Raw genomic sequence first — 23,309 nt, 5'->3', positions numbered from 1 at the left:
GGCTCGGCCGCGCAAATGACGCCGACGGAGTCATCTGGAGACTATATCAAAGCAGTGGCGGTTTGACTATCACCCAACAGCAACATGTCGTCCGACTCTGCCGCATCCACACCTCCTACCCTCGATGACCTCGACGGCATCGCAAGGATTTACCCCCACGGCCCCAATCAGTTCCATATTGTTCGTCCCCAGATCGAACAGCGTGCATCTCTGGTCAAGATATGGGGCATCAAGCCGGGGGAGAAGGTGCTGGAGATCGGATGCGGACAGGGCGATTGCACCGTCGTGCTCGCGACCGCGGTGGGAGATGAAGGATCTGTGACCGCGATCGACCCCGCAAGCCTCGACTATGGTGAGAGACATCTCCGGAATGCCACCTCCGTATTTCTATGGCTAACGGCTCATGCATGATGACAATCAACAAACAGGCTCACCATACACCCTCGGACAAGCCCAGGCCCATCTCAAAGCCTCGCCCGTCGGGAACCGCATCACCTTCGTCCAGTCTGAGCCCGTCACCTTCCTGCAGAGTACCTCGGAGCGCTACACAACTGCCGTCCTCGCCCAGTGTAGCTGGTACTTTTCCTCGCCACGGGTCTGGTCCGACATCCTCGCTGTGCTACTCGCACGGGTCGACCGCGTATGCATATCCGAATACTCGCTCACAGCGTCCGACCCGCGCGCGGCCGCACACGTCCTCGCGACCTTCGCGCAGGCTGCGCTCGAGGTCCACAAGAACGAATCCAGCAGCAACTGCCGGACGGTGTTCTCGCCCGAGCGGTTGAAGGATGCGGCGATTGTTGCGGGCTTGAAATTGCAGCAGGAGACGCTCATTGTTCCACCGGAGGGGATGCTTGATGGAAGGTGGGAGGTCGGTTGGGTGCTCTCCAAGGACTTCGAGAAGGAGATCGGCGAGCACGTCAAGGATGAGAGGGAGAAGGCTGTCGTAATCGCTGCCAGAGATTCGGTGCGGGCGGCGTCAGAATTGTTGAAGGCGAAAGACGAGAAAGTCCACACGATGGATGTCTGGGTCGCGACATTCACGAAAAACCAGCTTTTTCCACATTGAAATGCCGTGTTCTTGAATGAAAATATGTGTAATCAGGCCGGAGACCATGGACGGTGAGTTGACAAGGTTTATGGTACAGGTGCTAAGCGGCGCTAAGCACGGACCTCAACGGAGCGCCGAGGCTGGTATCCTCGAGGGCGGCATCGCTTGACTCTGCCATAACGCTACCAGCAATTCGTATCTACTTTCCTGAAATTTCCGCTCAACTCTGGACAGCCACGAAAACCACAACCTGTGCTCGCTTGCCTCCATTTCGATGTCTACAACCTGTTCTATATGCTTAGGATCGTAAAGTTTACATAAGGCGTGGTACCGGCACGCGGCCTGCCACGCTATGCACTGCTACAACGCTGGATGTTCGAAGCCTATCACGTAACTCGGTGCGTTGAATTGCCATGCTTGACTGCTGGAGAACCCACCGCGACACGGCGTACACCATTTACCTCAAGTGGATTCTGACTGTTGAGCTCTTGCACATTGAACGTGGCGTCCGTGCAGTATCCGAATACCACATGCCATGACACGCGTTAGCGTACTCCAAGTGCTTCGAAAGGCTATGGAGGCTATCGGAGAACGTGCGGACTCCATGCTCTCAAGCCTGGGCGGGGTACCTGTATTGTGGTCATTTGTAAGTAACGGCATGCGAGCTTGTCGAAGGACATATCAAGGTTCAATCTTCCTGCTCTTGCCTTGTCCGGCAAGGCCGCCGCGATATCCATTGTTCTGGTGAGTATCGCCCAAGATGAATGATCCGTCTCGCAACAGTCTGCGGAGCAATGTCCCATCCCCGGACAGCGAGAAGTCTTCCGTGTGTTAGGGCACCCTTTCTCACCATTGGTCTCTCAGATCCGGCACGGACATCCGCTAGATGACGTGCATCATCGGCACCAATTTGGCTTCTCCTAAATTTCATCCACCATGAGCGTGCATATCCCCATTTTCGCAGTTCCTCGCGCCGCCGACATGAGCTGATGATTGTCTTGGAGTAGCCGTGTGGAAGGCAGAGATGGTAGAACTACTGTCGGGCGTAGTCGCCTTCCACACACCTGAGACTGACCGAAGGTACTACATCCGAGCGCAAATGGTGAGGCCGTGGTCGCGTCCCATTACATACCAGACTTGCTCTCTCCATTACAACGCGCACATTCAGCTACTCGTTGCCGTCGACGCGGCTGGCCGCTTCCACTCAGAACGTCGCGTTCGAACAAAGGTACGAGCGGAATCATACTCCGCTGGTAGCGAGGACGCCACCCGGATGAGTTCCATCAGCCTAGCCAGAAGCAGTGATGCCGGCCCCGGCGATGCGTTCTCCGTCTTCATACTCAACATGGGGTACGACCACAATTCATCGCCGACAGATCTCCTGCCGCAATATGGGCACGCGCTGTCCAAAAGCGACATCAACGCTTTCACGAGGCTACACTATCCCCCAACGGCAGGAGGGCCTTGTACTTCATGTCGGCTATCCGATATATCACTATGCCTCAGGCAGCTGAGGGGCCCCGATGCTCACCGGAACAATAGTCAAGGCGAGGGGTGCTCACGATGTGTCGGCGCGGAGACGACATGACCATGTATCACAGGTGGATCGGGATATTTGGGACGATCCTGTCGGCGGTGGTTGCGCGCGGAGGTCGAAGCTAAGGATCTCACCTAGGTCGCACACACCATATGGTATGTCAGGAAACGACATGCTGGTACGATGCCAGATCCACCACAACCACTGTAATTGTGAGGTGGATGGCTTCTGCACCTCATTGCACTGGCTCGCAAGTTTTGGTATCTCCCGGGCACCGGACCGTAGGTCGCTTGCAATACATGCAGGATTGATTAAGCTCCCACACTTTGGTACGGGGTCGTTGCAGCCCCTCGACACCACTGTAGAGCAACTGGCAAGTTCGTATAATCATGTGAGTGCTGGGAATTTCTCGTCTGGCGGCCAGTGCGCGGAACTGGCCGCGAAATAAATGATGTTTGTGCACGCCAGCGGCAGAGCACGGTTCGGTCGTCGGGCAGCATCCCTTCCAGTCGTTGTTTCAAGCCTCCAGTCCCCAGTCGCTATGCGCCTACATATCATGCTCCACCAGGTCCAGGAGCAACTTGCGCCATCTCACGTTCGAAATCGAACACTCCATTCCAGATGATCCACGACGACCCTTGCAGGTAGCACTCGACGCCATGGCTCCATGCCCCCGCGGGCGCGCTACGGTCGTCATCTTAACACCAAGCTGCCGAGTTGATTAGGCTGCGAAGTCGGGGGGCGCGGAAGTATCGAGCCCAAGGCTCACCACAGCCGTCACGTACATCTCGACACCGCGCTCGAGCACGGCGACGCGTCAAATTCTAAATCGGTCCCACCATCTCCGCCTCCATCTGCAAAGCGCATCGGTCATCTCTTGACTGCATTACAGGCGCAGCTAGCGCATCCTCGACTGCTCCCACCACCAATGTCTAGGTGGGGTCTCGCAATGGGCGCCAGGCGCGGAGGTGGGCATTTCGGGATAGGCGCTCATGCGGCGGTGCGCGCGAGATGGTTGAGAGCAACGTGCACCCGTCCGCGGAGGATCAGCGTAAGGGTTTCCTGAAAGGTCTCTGCGCAGGTCTGACCCTGAAGTCCCTAGCCCAGAGCCGCGGACGACTGAGCGAACACAAGAAGAACCAGTAGACACATCGCAAGGCGATACAGTGTCTCGATGGCAGGAATGCGAGCGTTATTATTGGAGGCGTCTGAGAATGGACAGCCCTGGGATTTACTTTAGCGGACGGCAGAGGTGGAGAGGATCCGTAAAACAAGCAGGTGAAGCATGGTTCAGTGAAAGACATGGTTCGCCCTGCGCAATTTTTTCGAACGCCGACCGTTCGGCGGTTGAAAGTCTTCTTGAACTTCACGATGAGTAAGACGATCTATGATATCTGTCATAGATTGATTTCCAGTGTGATAAGCAACATCAAGGCCGCTTAAGGGTTCGAACTATGCGCACCTGTCGTCTGCGCCCAAACGAGAGCATCGCTTAAGCATAAGATGGGATGAAATGAGACAGGAGTATATTCCGTTATTGGTAAATCCGTTTGTGCCTAGCAACGGTCCATAAAAAGAGGTCTTGATATCGACAAGACCAACGAGCACCTACAAGCTGGTCTGGTCAGTTCTTAATACCGCGGACGAGACACGGACATGGAGCCGAGCTGGCGTGATGGGTGGCACAAGCTGAAACGGGGCATCGGCTAGCACAGTCAAACGCCCTTGACGTACCTGGCGTTGCGAGACAGCCCAATGGCAGAGTAGGCGGGGGAATTCTAGCAGAGGCGCACAGCTTGGAGCGTCAGGCCTGATGAAAGTCATGAACGGGGCGGATGCGAAGCGCCAATGATAGCCATGATGGAATGGCGTATTTGGGCAGGTCCGCCGGGAAAGAAGAGGCCGCGTTCTGTGTTCAGGAGGAACGGAGAGCTGTCTGCATCGCCCCGAGGATGATGAACAGCGGATCTCCCTGACTGCTCAGAAGCTTGTCAAGTCATGGTTCACTGCCATGACTGGAGGCTGTATCCAGCAGGACGGAGCGGTTTTAGTCGCAGGCCTGCAGTAGGAGTAGCCAATGAGCGCGGTGAGTATCACGCTGGACGCCTGTGAGGAATCGGGCCTGTATGGAAAGCCGGCCGGTACCCCGGCTCGCCCGTCGGCCTGGAGTCCAAACCTTCCATAACTAGTAATTCTGACTGTGTATGCGTTTGTGGGTCCCCCGTGGGAAGGCTCTGGGCGACCGGATGAGCCAATCCGTCCCGTCTACCCTTGCAATGACGGCCATTATTGTATTTGAGGCTGTAAGGCACAAGCGAGGAGCATCATTCGGTATCTCTTGGGGGGCCGACTCTGTTACTCACCTAGTTTAGTGTAGCAGCCAGCGAAGACAAAGGTCGCGTAGCAAAGGCGACGGGAATTCCATGACCTCGAAATGTCCGAGAGCCGGAGGATTGGGAAACACGTTCTTCTATTCGCATGGACGCATGTATGAGAGCGACGCGACGATGAAGATGTGCTGGCAAGTAAAATTGCGCATCCCAAGGCTCCGCTCCAAAATGCAACCCAGGAATGATGCTCAAGCCATCTCTCCGGTCTGTCCCCCATGAAATGCAGAACGTGGTAGGCACGTTGAGGCATGAGGCGGTTGGGTGTGCTCTGGTCGCGGTGGGGCGGGTCGGCGGACAGATAACCATCTGGAGTGATCGGAGTGAGCAGATGATGCCAGGCGCCGACTGGATCGTGGGAAAGAGCTCGGAACAGACCCTTGATCTGGATCTCTCCCGCGCATCTCCCACGATCCCATAAGCTGCCCCAGCGCTTGCTCTCGCTTGCAACTGCTCCTTGTTCTCGGTCTTTGCGCCTCCGCCCCGCAGGCTCGAACGAGGGTGGTTCTGGACTCGCTTCCGCTCGTCCTCACGCACGCCTCTCTTCTCTCGTTCTGATTTGCGGCCTTCGTAATGTCATACGACGCTATCATGTGTCGCGGATGCAGTCCTATCCGTGCCGCATTCGAGCACTGCAGCCCAAGTGCAAATATGTCCAAGTTTGACCGAAGAACATAGCATTGAACAGTCTGTCTTCGCCGACACGCTGTGTGCAGTGATTATACGCGTGCATCACTGCAGAGTGCCTCTTGCCATAGTGGTATGGACAGGTGAGCACGCTGCAGCTTAGCAAATCTCGAGTCAACCAGTTGAACATCCGACAATTCCTCATACAGGTTTGCCTTGTTGCTTTGGGCCCCAGGCGCTATTGTATCTGCCACGCAAGCCCTTTTTGTCCCTGTCGCTGCTCGATCTGCCGATCTCATCTTTCGTGTCCATCTCCCGGTCCGATACATTCGTGACCGGACCTGGAAGTATCTGACGAAAGTATCGAAAGCGTGGTCACCTCAAGGCTTCCCATGGGCGTCTCATGGGCGGGATGGACCCACAGACCGAAGATGATTTAAACGCATTCTGTTCTTCGGTCCCTCTTCATTTCCACTGCTCCTCGCCCGCCCTTGCCATGAACGCGTCCGCCCAAGCTCTCCAAGGCGTGTTCAGAGATTTGTCTCGTCTCTGTGATGGGGACCACACCGTCTATCTTCGTACCGATTCCCACAGCTTCGTTGAGATCCACCGTTCGGGTCCTCGCAGTCTGTTTACGTCAACTGTGGCAGCGTTCGTTCCCAACGTGGTCATCAAGCTCCAGACGTCCTTGGTCCCGTCTATCATCACCGAGGTGTAGGTTCCTCTCGCTTGATGCGAAAGTAACAGCCACTGATTGCTTGCGCGCCCTCAGAACATTACAGCAGGGCTCTCCCGTCTTGCACACGAAGAGTGGGCTCTTCATCGTCGAGAATTTGGCGGAGATTGTCAACCTCGTTAAGCACCATAAGGCTGCCTTCATTGTGAGTGGATGCCGCTCCCTCATCTACCATCTCGGGCCTCTGATTGTACACGCAGAGGGAAGATGCTACCCTCGCCGTATGGGCGAACGAGTTGCAGCCCGCACTCGCCTCCCTTCACCAGGTGCTTAAGGAGCTCAGCGTGTCTTTAGGTAGACTCGATCTAGTGCGCATCGTCGAGCCTAGTGCCGATTACGGCGAAGGCCTTGGGGGGTCTGACAACGATCACATCCCATTCGACGACTTCATTCATGGCTACGAGTCTGCGACTCCGGTCGACAAGATGTCGGAAGAGGCAGCCTACGTCGAGGCGCAGCGCCTAGCTCTCCAGCCCTTGGGGCTTGATGACACCCTTGAAGGCCTTTACCCCATCAGCAGGACTAACCTGTTTGACTCTCTCTCTTCAGGGTCCCCCATGCTTGTTGACTCGGTGAGTTGGTATATGCTCCTTCAAGACGATGGAGAAGAGCTCATACATCGTCTCACAGCCCTTCCTATCTTCTGCCGTGTCGACTGGCATGTCGCATATGAGTCTTGGCCATGCCTCGCAGACTTCCTTGAGCCCCTGCTACTCCCCGACTAGCTTTGACTTCGACTTCTCGAGCCCCTCTATCTCGTCTGACAGCGCGTCTGACTGCAGTGCTATGTCGACTCCGCTTACTATCGCGCCTTCCGTCTTGTCCTCGCCTCAATCTTCGTGGAGTAGCCCTGCGCTTCCGACCATCCCCGAGGCTGACCTCGACGAGACTGCTCAGGTCGAGTGCTATGATGAAGCAAGCGCCGCGAGCCCAGTGCATTCCGCTTCTCCGGCATCATCTCCTAACGTTTCGGACACCGAGTTGACTGGCGAAACCACCAGCAAGCGCAAGCGCATCAAAACGGAGCAGTCCGAGTCCACTATGGAGGTTGTTTCGGAGAAGACTCGTGCCCGCCGTGCTCCTCGTGCTAGCTCCCCTGCGAAGGCTATTGCTCCCTATCCTCGCCGTGCTGGCAAGACAGTTCCCCAGGCGATCGTACCTGTCCCCCCTGCTGTGAAGCGCGCTCTAGCCCCTCTCCCCTCACGCTCATTGCGGTATCGCAGCTCTAGTGTACCTAGCACTGCATCATCTGTCTCGAGTGCCAGCACTTCGGGGGAATCTGGGTCGAAGCGCACGAATATCGCACGACTGACTACGAAGGTCACGAGTGCGGTATGCTGTGACGATAACGAGCGCGAGATCCTCGAGTCCGACGACAGCGGGAGCGAGTACGAGGCCGGGGCTTCCGAGCTAGACGAGCTAGATGACGAGTACGACGGGAACTATCGCCCTACCAAACGCACCAGGAGCGTGACGAGCTCCACTCGCGCTGAGTCTCCGGGCTCCTCCGTCACTAGCTCAGTCCGCCGCAAGGCCGTTAGCCCGTTGATCGCTGCCGAGAAGAGCTCGGCACGCAAGAAGTCCTCTTCCTACGGCGGCTGCAGGAGGAAGAAAGGCAGGGGCAGAGCGAAGGCCGGCAAGGCGGCGGGACCCAGACCGACGTGCATCTGGTGCGACCGCGAGTTTACGCGCGAGAGCGACGTGCTGCGGCACGAGCAGTCGTCGTGCAAGCTGTACCCGTTCGAGCGCAAGCTGGACTACTGCCCGCTATGCGACAAGATCATCTCGCGCAACGACGCCGTCATCCGCCACCAGGGCTCGGAGGACTGCAAGAAGCGGCAGCACGAGCTCGGGCTGGCGAAGGCCAAGACGGCGAAGACGAAGGCTGGGGCGCGGGTCGCGAAAGCGGCGAAGGAGCCGCTGTCACCGAGGAGGCGGCGCACGAAGTCTTGAGCTGGAGGCTTTGCTTGTGGGGTTCGCTCTCGAACTGGCGGCTACGCGCTCGGTGTCTCCCGCCTTGAGCTGTGGCTGTCTCTCTCTCCTGCGTTCTCGTGTTCATCTCTTCGTGTCTCACACTGTGAGTCTCATCGTCCGTCTAAGTGCACTTACCTGTTGTGCTCTAGTCTCGCCTGTCTTGTAGTCACTGCTACATCTTTGTGTCTCTCTTCCCGTTTTCGCTCTTCGTTTTGTTTTCCGTTCTCACCCTAGCGCCCGCCCATCTCAATCGCACTGATACCCTCGCTCCGATCATCCCACATTTCGCTTCCGTACAAAGCTTTTGTCGCATCTGTGTACTTGTATCTGCGCTTGTGAACTATTGGCTCCGACTTCGTGCTTCTGGCCATCCTTTCCCCCGCCCATCTCGGACAGCGCCCACTGAGCAACTTCGACTTCCTTGTGTTCTTGTTCGATCGCACAGCTCGCCGCGAATTACATGGTGCCATGGCATCGCCCGAGAAGCATAAACCACACAGTGAGTATGAGCGGCCAGCATGTGAGTTGCGCACCACCCGTTTCGTCAATGTCGCCCTACAAGCTGTCGCCGTTCTCTCACCCGCGCCCACCGCTCTGAGACGAGCCGGAGTAAGCGCTTCCCGCCTACGGTGCTCTCGGCACACCGAGCGTCTCTGGGACGTGGTCGAGTGGGGAATATTCTCCGCAGATGGCCGCTGCAATGCGCACAAGGTCAAGGTCTCTGGGGCTTCTCGCGGGCACACGGTACGCCTCGTCTTCCGGAATGGGTCCGATGATCCCTAGCGGCGTATTCGGGATTCACAGTACGCTACACTTGGTCGCGGTCCTAGTACCAGGTCCTTATGTTCGGCGCTCCGCGCATTGTCGACTGCTACATAACGTTTGCACGATGCATCGTGCGGAGTAGCCTACAACGAGGTATGTAAACCTCTGGGATATCGGGCCAGGGAGGTATGAGACCTCCCAGTCACGCATATGATTGGCTGTCAGCCTGGGACATCAATACGGGCGCATCAGATCTTGATAGCTAGAACGGTGTACGTACTCGAGGCAACGTCAAGGAACTTGAATAAAAAACATACTCCCTCTCAGGAGGTCTCAGTAATTGACGAGGCAGCATTTGTCCAACAGATGCAGAGTGTTGTGCAGGCGTGGCGGGAGAGGAGGGTGGGGGACGCGCGACATGGAAGACCACCGACGCTGGCGCTACCGTGGCGCATCAGCGCGCAATTTTTGATGATCAAAGTGCCCAATTGGTATTGTGGCGCTTGATGCGAGATTTTAGGGTTTGCGCGAGGAGGACCCGCCATTCGTGCTCCCTCCCCTCCCTCGCTGCGCTCGGGGGGTCCCCCGAGCCGGGAGCACTCAGGCGGGCACTCTAAAGCCTCGTTCGCGCGATAAATACAGACGGCCTCCCCTCTTGGGGGAGGAGGAGTTGTGAGCAAAGCCTAACCCAAACCCAAGCCCAAACCCGAACCGAACCCAAACCCGAACCCTAACCGAACCCTAACCGAAACTCTAACCGACGCGTATCACTAAGACCGCGTGGGTTGGGAGGTTTGATACCTCCCTGGCCCGATATCCCAGAGGTTTGCAAACCTCGTTGTAGTCTCTACTCGTGCGTCCCATGGTCCTAGGGTGGCACAAGTTAGCGCTCCAAGTTACGTGCGGCGTGTACCGCTGCGTGTGCCTTGCGCCTCGCTTGGAGCTCAGAGGAGTACTTGTCGACACCATCGGAAAGAGTACTACCGCAGCCGACGACGAGCGGAGACCGATGCCGCCCGATATGTCAAGACACGTCAAGGCATACGGCAGGCTTTGTAGGTGCAATGAGAATTCGAATCGCTTCGTGTGTCCGAATATCGAGCGAAAACCAAAGTATTGAGTTGAGCCATGTCACAGGACCGCAGACGTGCCTTCGTTGCCCATTGCCCTTGCCAGGATCCGATGTCGAGCGGACAAAAACGCGTTGCTGTTTACGACTTCTACGTCTATTTCGAAGGAATGCGAGCAACGTACATGCACCGACTGGTGAGCGGAGAATCAACCGCACGAGCTTGCGATGGTATCAGCCGCGTTCGCATTGTATCGTCTTGCCTATCCTGGAGATTCCTTCGCACCCGCCGACGGCCGGGAGGGGGCATCGTACATGTGGTGGTTGAGAAGCCTCTCGTCTCTCATTCATAAGATCGCATCTGGGTGGCACATCCGAGTCAGTTTCCGACAATGGTGCAATTGCGGAATGCCATGAATGGCTAGCATGGCAGCCCGGGCCTGGCTTAAGGTTCGACGCACGCAGCTACTGCGTCTTCTGTCTCAGGAAGGCGAAGTGATACACGCCAGTGAGAATACTTGCCTCAAGGCATGCTCTCTGCAGCGAGATGGAGGGTATATCAGAGGATGCTCTCGTCATGATCCTTCCGGCCGGCTTCGATCTTGGTTCATTGCTCTGAGCTAGCTGCCTCGAGGACCTACACTTGGCCTTGTGAGCTCCTTTCGTGACATCAGATTGAGACGAGGGACGGAGGTCTTACCTAATCTAGAGGCATGTAGGGGCCGCAAGAACATTAACAGGTACTCCGATACATTAATCTATCGTCGCTACCGAGGATTACAGGTAGATCCAGCTTGGCGGATCACTTACGTCGGTCCGCGGCATTCACGACGGTGTACCCCAAAAACCATAGCTTAACGCAGTGTAAGCCCAAGGTCTTGCAAACGGAAGAGGCTAGAACACAGCCGATCTGCATGTACAGCGCCATGTGCTAGACTAGCCGGACCGCCATAACAGGCATTCTCAGAAACTTTTTGATTTTGTTGAAAGACGCAGCTCGAGGCCGAACAGCCAAGCACTCCCAAGCTTGCCAGTCCCAGATTGATGTCCTATCATCGAGTCGTAACGAATTGTACAACTGCGGTTCTCCTTTTCGCCGACTTCCGTCGACAGACGCGAACGACGCCCACACGAGATGTATCAACAAGACCGTGGGTGCTCGCAGTGGTCGGCTACGTGGGCTGGAGGCGCATGACGCATCCGGATGAGAGACGTCCGCTCCGACAAAAGGAATTAAATTGATGGGCGCCCTCCTGGAGCGTTGAGTAGGCGCCTCAGTGCGCATCGGAAGCGGGGTTGGACGCGCAACTGAACCTTCTCCCCGCATCGCCGACTCTGTCATCGTCTATCGTCCTCCACCGCCCTGTGTGTCCCATGTCTACCACACCTCAAGGTCGCTCACCGTCTGTGGTCTCCCCGGAGAGAACACCACCGAACACAGCTTCCGCTTCCACCGTTCTGGAGGATCATCTATCCTACCCTGCGGCGGCCGAACCGGTTGTGCCAGTAGCGTCATCGTCGTCGTCTGCTACAGAGGCGCGGCCTCTGCTGAAGGATCGCCTGTATGTCGGGAATCTGCATCCAAGTGTTGACGAGTGAGTGTGTTCGCTTGAGCGCTGTATTGGTTTCCGTTTGTCCGTGACTGCCTCTTATCACCTACCCTCCTGCTAGATACACGCTCCTTCAAGCCTTTTCAAAGTTTGGCAAGATCTCCAAGCTCGACTACCTCTTCCACAAGTCTGGTCCGCTCAAGGGCAAACCGAGAGGCTATGCGTTCGTGCAGTACTCCAACAAAGACGTACGTCCTTTTCCTCTCTATCTTCCAGTCCGCGCGCTCACCCCGGGTTTCTTCCTGCACGCACACACGACGGCATGGTCTGGCGCACACCACCACCCCACGACCATGTGCAGTCCGACCCGGGGGTCGCGATGGTCTCTCTTCCGGTCTCGCTGAGCCGCTGACTGTGAACGCACGCTCAACGAACCGCTGTTTTCTGTTTCACAAACAGGACGCCGAGAAGGCGCTCACGCATGCGAACGACAAACTTCTCCGCGGCCGCAAGCTCGTCGTCACATATGCGAACCAGGCACCCCTCGATGCGGCCTCGGGCGCGCTAGGCGCTGGGGCGAAGAATCGGAGAGCGATCAGCGAGGTCGGGAAGCCGACCACGCTCAGTCTGCTGAAGAGTGCTGGCAGAGGGCGATCCGATGCGTAAGTCCGACCTCACTTCAGATGCGCCCTCACCTTGCCCGATGTACGATGCGTGTGCACATTCGTATGCACAGCGTCTCGCTGTCTGTCTGTCTTATTGACGCTCCCGACAGGATGGATGCTAAGATCGCGCGCATGGAAGCGAAATTGCGGCAGCTAGAAGGCGCCTCCGCTGCGCCGAGGGGCACCGGAGGCACGTCAGCCTCGGCGTCGTCGTCCTTGCCCGCACACCCCTCGCTTCCGCCGAAGCCCATCGCTGCCACAGCCGCCCTGGAGAGCGGCGGTCCACGACAAACATCTGCAACATCCTCGGCGATGGGGGTTCGCCAAAGCGGCGCCAAGTTCAAAACCCGGATGCCCGCCCTCCCTTTGCCTTCTTTACCCATCACTCCTCCTGCTCAGTCTCTGAAGAGGTTGTCAGAAAAGGCGCCCCTGCCTTCACCGTCTGCGTCGACAAACCCTAAGATCAATCTGAACAAAAAGTCTGGTCTCGCAGGGGTCAAAATCGTGAAGTCAAAGCCAACACATTCTGCGGGGTAACGAGAATTCGCAGGTTGTATGTAAATTTGTAGACGCGAAGTAATCAACAGATTGTCGGAGGGAATGGGAAAGTATATAACCTAGTCGTCATGTAATTTGTGTGAATCTCTGTTAGTATATCGGTTAGTACACGCGCCTGTCACTTCGAGCTGACCGCGCGAAAGCGGGGTTCGACTCCCCGACAGAGAGTCTGTTAGGAGACCAGTGTTTTTGTCCTCGCCTCCATCAGGGACTGGCGCAATTCACCATCATTAGATACAGGAGGAGCCATGGCAGATAAATAGAATATCTCTGCACGTCAGTTGAGTGAAAGATTGAACCATCACTAATGTAAACAACAGCTTGAGAAACACTAGGGCAGTGACACGTATTGACTTGAGCACGCCTTTGGATGCAATCAGCGATGTCTTACTCGTGTTCGGCATGAACGGGCGGGTACTTCATCTTAATCACTGATATGTACGTGGTCGCTTGGACTTGCAGACATTCTTGTCAGAGCGAGAAGTCTGAGCGAGATAATGTAGCCGCTACGTACCATCATTCCTATAAGAGCCTTTCGAAACTCATCGACTTCACTATGACACTCCTCAGGGATATGTGGGTGGTCGCCAAGTCAAATGGCTCAAGAAGGTCCGAATGGATCGGTGCTGCGTGAAGTCCATCTTAAACGCAATAATCATAGACATGGATATGGATCTGGATTACCGCGAATCCAAATGACGGTTACTATCGTATGTATCTCGTCTTTCGATATGTTCTCGTGACTTCAAACTCCCCAGACCTTTATGATAACAAGGTTGTCCCTTCCTTCATCACTTCAACGAGCGACCCTGTGGCACAGGCATTCTTCCGGGACGGAAGTACATGTTGTGAATAAGTGAGCGATTGGCAGGATGCTCGGTTGTTGTTCCAGACCAGAACGTCCTTCTCCCAGACTTTGCAGTCCGCCTTTTGCGAACCAATCACGAAGAACGTCTTGAGTTGATGAACAAGGTCCGGAATGGCAAGTACACCATCAGAGGACTAGCATACAACGGCGGCGGAGGGCGCATCGAGCGTGTAGAGCTGAGCGTAGACGGTGGCAAGAGCATTCGACATTCGCGGCCAAAAAATTTGTTTCGGCAAGGTTCGCTCACCTTCGTGTACTGCCATCACGATGCTCATAACGTTGTGATGATTGACCTCCTGGCAGGCGGGATCGGTATTACTCCAATTTGGCAGCTTATCCGCGCCATTTCTGTCGATCACTTCAACATCGCCTCAACTCAATCTAATCAATTTGTACGCAGAGATTTATACATGAGCCCACATTCACTCCCATCACCATTGGCTGCCGCTTTCAGCAACACATCTGGGGACGACATCCTGCTGTATACAGAATCGGAAAGGGACAAGGGCGACAGACTGAAGATTTGCAACGTGCTCTCCGACCCTTCCAACGCACGACGTCGGATATTGGACCCAAAGGTGCTTTATCACTGTTCCCGCCGCCGATGTCATGTACCTAAAGTGATGAATGCGCGAACCAGGACTACAGTGCACTTTTACGTGCCGGATTGGAATTATCGATCGGAGCTAACATCACCTTGCAGATGGGACCACTGCGAGGCGCCATTCTACATGGGAGGCCATGACATCTTCGCAACGTTCGTATGCGGTCCTGATAGCCTCGTGGAACGTGGTGATTGCAGTGATTACTTGCTCTGGATAGCTCTACTCGATCGCGCCCAAAGTGCATCTAGCATGGCGAAACATCGTGTATTACTCTAGCCTATATGCATCTACCATTCGTGCCTGTGCCGCCCCTTTAGTCACTTCTAGACGTTAACAATTCCTACATGCGAGGACGGCCAAAGTCAACCTGCAGCGGAGCTGCACCACGACTTTGACGAGCCCACTGACACTGCTGAACATGGTTGGGCAGCTCGTTGTACCAGAACACATCCCTGAAGCGCAGAATGCGCAGATTTGGGAGAGGGACTTCCACGGTTCGCGTCGCCGGCGCGTCTGGTGAGAGTCCTATCTGCTCGGTCAGGGCGTGGAGGACCCTGCGAATCTCTTCCTGAGAGAATGCCCGCTGCTGCTGGCGATAGTCGAGCACCAGCTCTTCAAGATGAGGGAACACGCGGAACGCAGACAGATATGCGTCTACACTGATGAGTTCGCTGTACTGCATCGTGAGCTTGGTCAAGCGCGCACGGCTGAGATAGGAGCAGAAGGCCGCGAGCGCGCCCTCAGGGTTCGTGGACAACCTGTACGCGTCTGGGTGGACACCCTGACGTCCGTTGCGGTAGGTTAGGAGAGGGTACTCCCACAAATAGGTGCTGTCGACGTCGACGACGAGCTCTCCCCGAGTTGAGCCTCCGTACGGCGGGCCAGTCCGGCACCTGAAGCGAGCACGCCCCTCCCAGACTGCCTCAGTTGCGCTCCTGAGGATGGGGAAACACTGTGCGTCGTTTGGGACGAGCTGGATGTACCGGTACGGTTGTTCGGACTCGCTTCCCAGTTTAATGTAGCAGTGCTCAGGAAACCGGACGTGTGCGAGAATAGGGAACATATCGTTCATAAGCTCCTCGTGGTCATCATCTCCGTCGGATCCTAGAAATGTGATGTCTACGAAACGCAAGTTCGGTTAAGCGATAGTATCCCCGGGGCTTGAGGTGGTGTCCCAGCGCCAGCCGTCCATGGGAGTGGACATGTAGAGAGAAAGGTACTGGAGGGCCTGGCACGCGCCTAGCGCATTAAGGAACTGGTGGAGCGTCATGCGGTACCGGTGGTTGTTGGTCGACGCATAGACGAGCTTGAGAGCGCGTAGATTACGCAGAATGCTGGAGCTCCATGGGAGATATATGCCATCAAGGACGAGCGTGCGGAGGGCAGGGAGGCGCCTCGAGTCGATATTGAGAAATTCGGTGAGAACGTGTTTGTTTTGGATGCTCTGAGCTCCCATAGTGACGCGCAGCTCTTCTAAACGGGGCAGAGGCAGTTTGAATAGATCGCGTAGTTTACTGAGCTGCGCGACGGCCTTCTCTCCGAATACCCAGACGCTCTGGATGCGTTGTGCGTGGTTGAGCGGAAGTACGACAGATACCTCATGTCCGGGAGTGAACCTGGGTTGGCCACCAAAGCCGCGTATCAAAATGTAGTCCCCCTGCCCGTATTCAAAATATTCAGCGTGGAACTGAAGGTGCAGGCCCATCCCCTTGGAGTTGGAAAGACAGAGTTCCACCCACTCTCGTTTGCGAGTGATGTCGATCGTCTGCCAGAGAGCTGGGCAATGTTTGTCTGTGAGCTCGCGCCACTGCCTGCAAACGCGTCTCAGGGGCAACCACTGCGTGAGACTACCCCTGTCCTCGTATTCCAGATCTATGTTGCCGAACGTCGTAGGCCCTAGGACGTCTTGGAATATGTGCAACATCAGCTCGGGCGGGAGGGATCGGATGCCTACAACAGGGGCGCTACGCCACTGGTGGGGCCTCATCTGGGTCGCTGGACCGTTGTGAGTCTGGTTTCTGACTGCTGAGAGAGGCAAAAAACGTGCACACCTTGACGGTTGGGGAAACGCGGGATCGACATGGGGCTATGAAGAACTGTTGACCTCTTCTCTCTCTTCTTATATACAGGGGGGAGGCCGCGGCTGCGAATAGTTAGGCCGCCTACCTGATTGGGTAGCCGTGTGTTGTGCATCGCTTTGGGGTGCTTGCGCCGATAATCCGGAGGTGTTCGGAGCAGAGGTACTATCAAGGCGGGGGGGGGGGCTTGAACGCTTGGCCACTAGCTTGCACAAAGCGATCTGGTTCTAAGCTGGTCACAGAACGTCACTGATATTGTAAGCTACGGCGTTCCGGGCTGACCTCAAGTCCTCGTCTCCCAGCTTCAGTATTGCGAGTTGTGAGCTACGGCCGCCTTGTTCGAGTCTGAGCGAGTGATAAAGTAGACTAGTAGTTCTCACCTAAGGACGTTGCTGCGTACCGTATCCGACAATTGTCAGCGTATTGCCCATGGACGAGGAGGCGTATGGGGGGAAGCACTGTGGGCGTCCAGCAGGCGCAACAGGCTCGAGGACCTGCTGACCAGCGACCGAAGACGACAACCCGAAGGCGTTGCCCTGGCCGGACAGGATCACTCCTTGCCAGGCTTGCCGCCGCGTTGACTCCGGATAAGACCGCTGCTCGAGTGCCAGGAACCGTCTTGTGTCGACGAGCCAACTATCAGAGAGGGACGTCCTGAACGCATTCCGACCGGACCGCTGAACATTGACGCTGAGCGGTTGGATGGGGCGAAGCGCTCCTCGCTCGACAGCTTCTGCAGAAGGGTAGACAATTGGCCCATGGCGAAGAGATTGACGGAAAGCTGGTTGAACCCAGATAGATATACAGAGCCCGACGGAAGCATGGCGGGAGGATGGAGGCGTGATGGTAGAGGCCGTGCGAGCCACCGCGTATTAGAGCGAAGCTCTGGATGACCGACTCGAGCCCGATCGCGTGAGGAGGGGGAGGGAGTCAGGCTACTCCTTACAGACAGCCATGCACTGAGGCAGGAAATCGTGGTCGTAGCTTGTGTGGCGAAAGTTAGCGTCTTCACATCACATGAGAGAACGAATATATACTTTCTTGCCCTGCTTCGCGTTGACGTTGAGCCCGGGCCTCGGGCCCTTGAAGGCTTTGGGGTACTGGATTTCCCAATGTCCTCGATGATTCGAACAATGGCCAAAGCTGAAGGCCAGTCAGCAGCATGCCATGGCTCTCGGCGCTCGACCTGTCGAGCGCCGAGGGTCAGGTATGGCCCCATGTCAGGAAACTTGTCCTTGACTTCCTCCTTAGTTGCCTCGTCCGTGGCCTCAGCAGCCTGTTCAGACTCCTAGACTTCACCATGAATGAGCAGGCGAGTCGGTCTTGTATAGATGTAGTTATCTTTCCTAAGTTCATAGACTTATGCGAACAAATTTACACATTCGTTCAGATGCAGAAAGAGCATGGTTGCGTCATAACCATAAACAGTACAAACATGCAGCGATAGTAGAACGGTCTCATACGACAGTACCTGCGTTAGAAGCGATACGCGGCCAGAGGTCCGCCTAGAGGAAGGATCGTCAAAATTGCTTTTCACGCCAGGTCGAGATATCCACTCACGCATTCTTTTGCGACGGGGCCAGTGATAGCAGAGCCCTTCATCTCACCCTTGGGGTTGACGATAACACCAGCGTTATCCTAAGAGAGAATGACTTCAAGTCAGTCGTTCTAAACTTGTTCTACTGAAGAACGTACCTCGAAGTAGAGGAAAACACCGTCTCGCCGGCGCCATGCCTTCCTTTGGCGAACGACGACAGCGGGCATAGCTGAAGGATAACGTCAGCATGCACGTTCAGTCGCATCTCAAGCTGCAGATGCGAGCTATGGTCCACCAACGTCCCGATCACACTTCCGCTCAGCACCCTCCAATCCATCCCTAACTCGCAACCTGCATTTGGGAAACACTCACTCTTCTTCCTGAGCTCAGGCTTTCCCTTCTTCACGGACGCGACGACCATGTCACCGACACCAGCGTCGGGGAGCCGGTTGAGGTGTGAGCCGGTGCCGAACGCTTCGATAACGAAGAGCGACTTGGCGCCGCTGTTGTCCGCGCAGTTGAGCACGGCACCGGTGGGGAGACCCAAGGTCATCCGGAACTTGTTGCCAGAGGCACCTGCGCCTGTTGATCGTGCGTATCGTCGTAGAAGATTGGAGAGCAAACGGCAAGGTCAGGACTCAGATTATGCGAAACCGCCAAACGATGGATACGAACCTGTATCAAGCGAGTGGTCGTGATCAGTATCTTGTCAGTGAGCAGTCCAGATCGTTTCATGCTTACCGCGTTTCGACATTTTGCTTGAGGACTTGCTGAAGTTGCTGGGGCTACTGAATCGGTAGACTACCCTAGCACAAGGTTTCTCTGAGGGCAGGCGCTCGTTTGGTGCTGTACAGTTCCTCGGCCGAAGCCGATGTCTTCCCCTAATTAGACGCTCGATCGCTCGAATGAGGCCTTGAGGGTCGATATTCAATGTATATACAGCACATGGGCAAGTTGGGTCATGTCTTGAACTTGGCATATTTGGGAAATCTTCGTTATAGCCCTGGCTGGCACCTCATACGTATTAATCGCGCCGTTCATGTCTCTGTGTCAACTGCTGACTCCAACAACCATTTGGCAGTTTAGCGTATCATGGCAGTATCATGGCAAGAGTTCGACTTGATTGCTGCGGGTGATCATTTCCAAGAAGTTATTTGGAGTAGACGTCTTCGTGCTACGAACCACCGCTCACGTTGCAAATTATCGGTCTGGTGATGTCATATAATGGAGGAACTTGAAGGTGGTCTGACTCCCATCTCCCCGTCCTCACGGTTGTCGTCTTCCCAGGCCTTCCATAAATCGCTCAGGAGAACAGCTGCGGAATTAGTGTTGATCAGACAACTTGCGAAGCTATCCTTGAACGTCCCACGAGATACACGTCCAATGTGTTACCAACTCGACAATGACGCTTACCTTGATCACAGTCAACACGGACTCGGTTCAGCCTGTGCATACGCGGTCTCCCTTCTCCAACAACCGTATCGCTCGATATCATCTCGAAGCACGATGGTGAACGTCACGTCTGGAATCCGAGCCCTGGCCATCAGGGGATTGGCGTCCGACTTGCCAGTATATACGGACTGTTCGGCCAAGTAGCCGATCGTGGTGAGGAGTGCCGAATACTCCTCTCGAGTGAACTGAGACTGGTCCATTGGAGCGAACCTGAGCTTTCGGCGAGGTATCGCAGAGGCCCATGAAGCCAACATAGCTTGGAAAGGCTGTATTCCGGTTGAACGACCGTCCATAATCTTCCACAGATAGATATCCAGGCAAGAGAGGTTCGGGAACCGGCCTAGAGGGATCATATGTGCTATCGTAACGCAGTTATTCAGCCACACTAAGGACTCCCTCATCCTCCAAAACTTCAAGTACTCACTACTGTCTCCTGCGACATCTGAGGTTTCATTGCAAGGTAGGTCGACTCCTAAATGAGTCAGGGAAGGACCTATGGCCGCTAGTAACCGATCCAGCCCGTGTGGACCCATCTTCGCTACCTACAAGAAACGCACAAGAGTGGGTCCGTCAATTGGCATATTATCCTGACTATGCTGTCTCCTCGAACCTTCAGGTCCTCTAGCTTAGGCAGGAACTGAGAATGACCAGAGGAGGAAAGCCTGAGCATGCACATCGGAGTCCTACCGACGACGCTCCAGCGAACATCATGGCAACGCAGCACTCGTAGGTTCACGAAGCGACAGAGGAGGCGACCAAGGTCTCCGAAGGAAGGAAACGATACGTTTGTCAAGTGCAGTCCCGTGGCGTTGACGAAGGTCGCCAGCAAGGATGGAAAATGTTGGTGCAGAGGCAAACACGGGAAACCGCTCGTCGTTGGACCAAAGTCGTCGGGGAATTGTGTGTCCGAATAACCGTGGGGGGCTTGCTGGCGTGCAGCGTGTGTGCTCCGCAGGTTGGGCGGTCTTCCGTGGAGGACCGACGGAAAGAGTGCGACCAGGCTCTGCGGCGTATGGTGCGTGTGCCCGAACAAACCTAGATCGCGGACGTAGTCAGCCAGGTGTGGTGCTTGACGTAGCAAAGCAGCAAAATTGTGCAACGATGCCGCATCCTCAGTCAGTGCGACCCGGCGAAAGAGTACGAGCTGAGCTCGGGGACGCCATGCCCCGCAGACCAAAGCACAGCTGCAAAGTGTATCGTAGTTCGAACGTAAGTAATGTTGTATTTCCCGGCACCGGTCAAAGCGCACGCGCCCTCCTGACGTCGGTATTTCCCTTTTTGTACTTATTTGTGGTTCCTGTACCTTTTGATTGTTGCAACACACGTCCGATAGTACCTTACGACATTGCTCATATACGCGAGACCTCCCGTCCATCCACCTCACCGTTCGTACCCCGAACGCTGAGGTGAGCCCATTCTCCGTACTATACCGCACGTCCTATTCACTTACATTACGTAGCAATTACATTCGTTTATATTACAGGTCTGCTACGATATTCTACTTACACCGTTCGTACCCCGAACGCTGAGCAATTACATTCGTTTATATTACAGCTCGCCGGGCGGCTCGAAACCTTATAGGTTATGAGCCCTGTTACGATGTCGCTCAACCTGTCCTCCGCCAACACTGCGAACCTGTACTCAGTCCCGAAGCTCGCCGCCGATGGATCGAACTGGATTACGTACAAGGAGCGGATACTCACGGTGTTAGGCACTCGAGGGTTGATGCGCCATCTGCTCGGTACGGCTCGTCGTCCACCTGCCCCTCCTGTCTGGCCCAGACCTCCCAGGCCGGCTACACCCCTAGCTTCCGCATCCACTGCTGTCCCAGCCGCTACCGTTCCAAGCACCGCGGCCGGAGCCCAGGCACAGGGTGCTAGTCCCACTGGCTCAGGTGCATCGGCAACTACGCCCACGCAGCCGGGGGATCCGTACTCGAACCTGTCCGACGAGGAGTACCTTAAGAAGGTCGAGGAAGCTGAGACGAAGGCCGACGAGTACGACCAGCGCGAGTTTGCCGCCCGCCAGCAGATCTACAGTACGATCAGTGACACTATGTTGCTGAAGGTCAAATACCTGCCCGATGCCGCCAGTGTCTGGGCCGCAATCGTCAATGAGTACGAAGGCAAATCCGAGATGTATGCAAATGTCATCCGTACTCGCCTTCTGAATACCCGATGCCCGGAGGGAGCGAACGTGCGCGATCATCTCGATACGCTCTGGAACCTCCGAGAGCAGCTTGCGTCCATGGGCGCCCAGTTCCCAGATCAGGAGTTTTCGGCCGCGATCTTCCAGTCGCTGCCGGAGTCCTATGGCTACCTCCTCACGTCACTCTCGACCGCAGCACGTCTCGCTCGAAACCCTCTCACGCCGCTCGACATTGTCCAATCAATCGCTGAGGAGTACGACCGGCGCACCGCCCAGTCGCCACCCTCCGACACCGCACTTGCCGCCCGCCAAGGTGCAAAGCCTGGAAAGACCCGGAAGGATGTCGAATGCTTCAACTGTCACCGTAAGGGACACGTCAAAGCGGACTGCTGGCGAAAGGGCGGGGGGAAGGAAGGCCAAGGACCCAAGGACCAGATGCCGAAGGGCGACCGACGTGGAGGAGGCGGTGCATCCGCAAACGCCGCCACTGAACCGAGCGAGCATGCCTTCGCGATCACTGTCGACGAGTCAGCCTTAATCTCCGCCACTGCGAGTGGAGAAAGAGTGGACATCTACGACAGCGGTGCGACCCGCCATATATCGCCATATCGAGACGAGTTTGTCTCCTATCACAAGCTTCAGCCCCCACGTCCAATCACAGCTGCAGACGGACGTATCTTTTTGGCCATAGGCGAAGGACAAGTCCGCAAGAAGCTGCCGAATGGTGACACCAGCACCGTCGTGACGCTCGAGCGAGTCTTGCATGCGCCAGACATCGCGTTTTCGCTCGTATCAATCCCACAGGCCGATAAAGCGGGATACTCCGCCGTTTTCGAGCAAGGTGAATGCCGCCTGTATCAGCGCAACTCCGGAGAGACGATCGCCAGGATCCACACGACGAACGGACTCTATCAAGTACGCCACCCCGAACCTGCTGCTGCTGCTGCTGCTGCTGCTGCTGTTGCTGCTGCTGCCGTCGTTGAACGGGGCCCTGTAGCAGAAATGTCAGAACTTGAGTTTCACCGCTGTATGGGGCACATCTCCCCCGTCGCTGGGAGGAAGATGATACAGGAGGGCAGAGTCCTTGGCGTGAGGCTCATAGGAGGCCCCGCTGCGGAGACCTGCGAGGCTTGCGTCCAGGCCAAGATTACGCGCGTGCCCATACCGAAGGAGCGCTCGAGCGAGCTCGCCAAACGCTACGGTGAGTACTTTCACTCCGACACCTGGGCAGCAGGGTGCACGTCCCTTGGGGGGAATAAGTACTGCGTCATGTTTACGGACGACGCGACACGCTGGACTAAGACTGTACCTGAAAAGGAGAAGAGTCAGGCATTTCCGGCGTACAGAGCGCTCGACGCCGAGGTGCAAACTCAGGAAGGCCGGAAGATCAAGGTCTTCCATTCGGACAATGGTGGGGAATTCACCAGCAAGGAGTTCGAGAGCTTCCTTGTGGAGCGCGGCACGCATCACGACGTCACCGTGCACGACACCCCCGAGGAGAATGGCGTCGCGGAGCGGGTGAACCGCACGCTCGCCGAACACGCCCGGGCCATGCTAATCGAGTCCGGGCTGCCCCAGTACCTGTGGCCGTACGCCATGCTCCATGCGACGTGGTTAAAAAACCGCGCGTCGACCCGTGCACTCGGCGGCAAGACGCCGTACGAGGCCCGCTACGGCTCCCCACCCGACCTCCGAGGCATCC

General features: G+C 56.0%; 8 protein-coding genes and 1 non-coding gene across 9 annotated transcripts; 5 read left to right on the top strand and 4 right to left on the bottom strand.

The window, feature by feature from the left end:
* Positions 1–84: 84 nt before the first annotated feature.
* On the top strand, positions 85–1,338 carry DICSQDRAFT_179178 (S-adenosyl-L-methionine-dependent methyltransferase; the record flags this gene model as incomplete). Its single annotated transcript, XM_007363629.1, has 2 exons — positions 85–352; positions 429–1,338. The coding sequence occupies 2 exons, from the start codon at positions 85–87 to the stop codon at positions 1,067–1,069; spliced, it is 909 nt and encodes a 302-aa protein (XP_007363691.1). The 3' UTR covers positions 1,070–1,338.
* Positions 1,339–6,005: 4,667 nt separating this feature from the next.
* DICSQDRAFT_179177 (uncharacterized protein) lies at positions 6,006–8,490 on the top strand (the record flags this gene model as incomplete). Its single annotated transcript, XM_007363628.1, has 4 exons — positions 6,006–6,316; positions 6,375–6,483; positions 6,539–6,910; positions 6,969–8,490. The coding sequence occupies 4 exons, from the start codon at positions 6,006–6,008 to the stop codon at positions 8,289–8,291; spliced, it is 2,115 nt and encodes a 704-aa protein (XP_007363690.1). The 3' UTR covers positions 8,292–8,490.
* A 3,030-nt stretch (positions 8,491–11,520) lies between these two features.
* Positions 11,521–12,898, top strand: DICSQDRAFT_168016 (uncharacterized protein; the record flags this gene model as incomplete). The annotated part of the gene is made up of 4 exons (XM_007363627.1): positions 11,521–11,741; positions 11,818–11,944; positions 12,156–12,358; positions 12,472–12,898. 4 exons carry the CDS (start codon positions 11,521–11,523, stop codon positions 12,896–12,898), a joined length of 978 nt encoding a protein of 325 aa, XP_007363689.1.
* A 105-nt stretch (positions 12,899–13,003) lies between these two features.
* DICSQDRAFT_t55 lies at positions 13,004–13,087 on the top strand. Its single transcript has one exon. It is a non-coding gene; the product is annotated as a tRNA-Asp (tRNA).
* Positions 13,088–14,732: 1,645 nt separating this feature from the next.
* DICSQDRAFT_168015 (uncharacterized protein) lies at positions 14,733–15,455 on the bottom strand (the record flags this gene model as incomplete). Its single annotated transcript, XM_007363626.1, has 1 exon — positions 14,733–15,455. One exon carries the CDS (start codon positions 15,453–15,455, stop codon positions 14,733–14,735), a length of 723 nt encoding a protein of 240 aa, XP_007363688.1.
* Positions 15,456–15,530: 75 nt separating this feature from the next.
* Positions 15,531–16,474, bottom strand: DICSQDRAFT_168014 (uncharacterized protein; the record flags this gene model as incomplete). The annotated part of the gene is made up of 2 exons (XM_007363625.1): positions 15,531–16,387; positions 16,444–16,474. The coding sequence occupies 2 exons, from the start codon at positions 16,472–16,474 to the stop codon at positions 15,531–15,533; spliced, it is 888 nt and encodes a 295-aa protein (XP_007363687.1).
* A 300-nt stretch (positions 16,475–16,774) lies between these two features.
* DICSQDRAFT_168013 (uncharacterized protein) lies at positions 16,775–17,293 on the bottom strand (the record flags this gene model as incomplete). Its single annotated transcript, XM_007363624.1, has 3 exons — positions 16,775–16,815; positions 16,871–17,088; positions 17,160–17,293. 3 exons carry the CDS (start codon positions 17,291–17,293, stop codon positions 16,775–16,777), a joined length of 393 nt encoding a protein of 130 aa, XP_007363686.1.
* Positions 17,294–17,811: 518 nt separating this feature from the next.
* DICSQDRAFT_102171 (60S ribosomal protein L17/L23) lies at positions 17,812–18,804 on the bottom strand. Its single transcript, XM_007363623.1, has 5 exons — positions 18,749–18,804; positions 18,380–18,589; positions 18,166–18,236; positions 18,031–18,108; positions 17,812–17,975 (listed from the first exon to the last, which is right to left on the bottom strand). The coding sequence occupies exons 1-5, from the start codon at positions 18,759–18,761 to the stop codon at positions 17,928–17,930; spliced, it is 420 nt and encodes a 139-aa protein (XP_007363685.1). The 5' UTR covers positions 18,762–18,804; the 3' UTR covers positions 17,812–17,927.
* Positions 18,805–22,171: 3,367 nt separating this feature from the next.
* On the top strand, positions 22,172–22,330 carry DICSQDRAFT_18997 (uncharacterized protein; the record flags this gene model as incomplete). The annotated part of the gene is made up of 1 exon (XM_007363622.1): positions 22,172–22,330. A coding segment is annotated over one exon (159 nt), but the record flags the coding sequence as incomplete, so codon positions are not given.
* Positions 22,331–23,309: the final 979 nt, after the last annotated feature.

Source organism: Dichomitus squalens (genome assembly GCF_000275845.1).
Source record: "Dichomitus squalens LYAD-421 SS1 unplaced genomic scaffold DICSQscaffold_6, whole genome shotgun sequence".
Lineage (NCBI taxonomy): Eukaryota > Fungi > Basidiomycota > Agaricomycetes > Polyporales > Polyporaceae > Dichomitus > Dichomitus squalens.
The sequence above is the reverse complement of the archived record's forward strand: the minus strand, read 5'-3'. Positions and strand labels throughout refer to the sequence as shown.

Excerpts from the sequence above, each read along its gene's own strand:
- DICSQDRAFT_102171 (XM_007363623.1), bottom strand. Across the intron at positions 18,109-18,165 it reads GTGTTTTCCTCTACTTCGAG|GATAACGCTGGTGTTATCGT; the intron begins GTACGTTCTTCA and ends ATTCTCTCTTAG. Across the intron at positions 17,976-18,030 it reads GCCCCGTCGCAAAAGAATGC|GCGGACCTCTGGCCGCGTAT; the intron begins GTGAGTGGATAT and ends TCCTTCCTCTAG.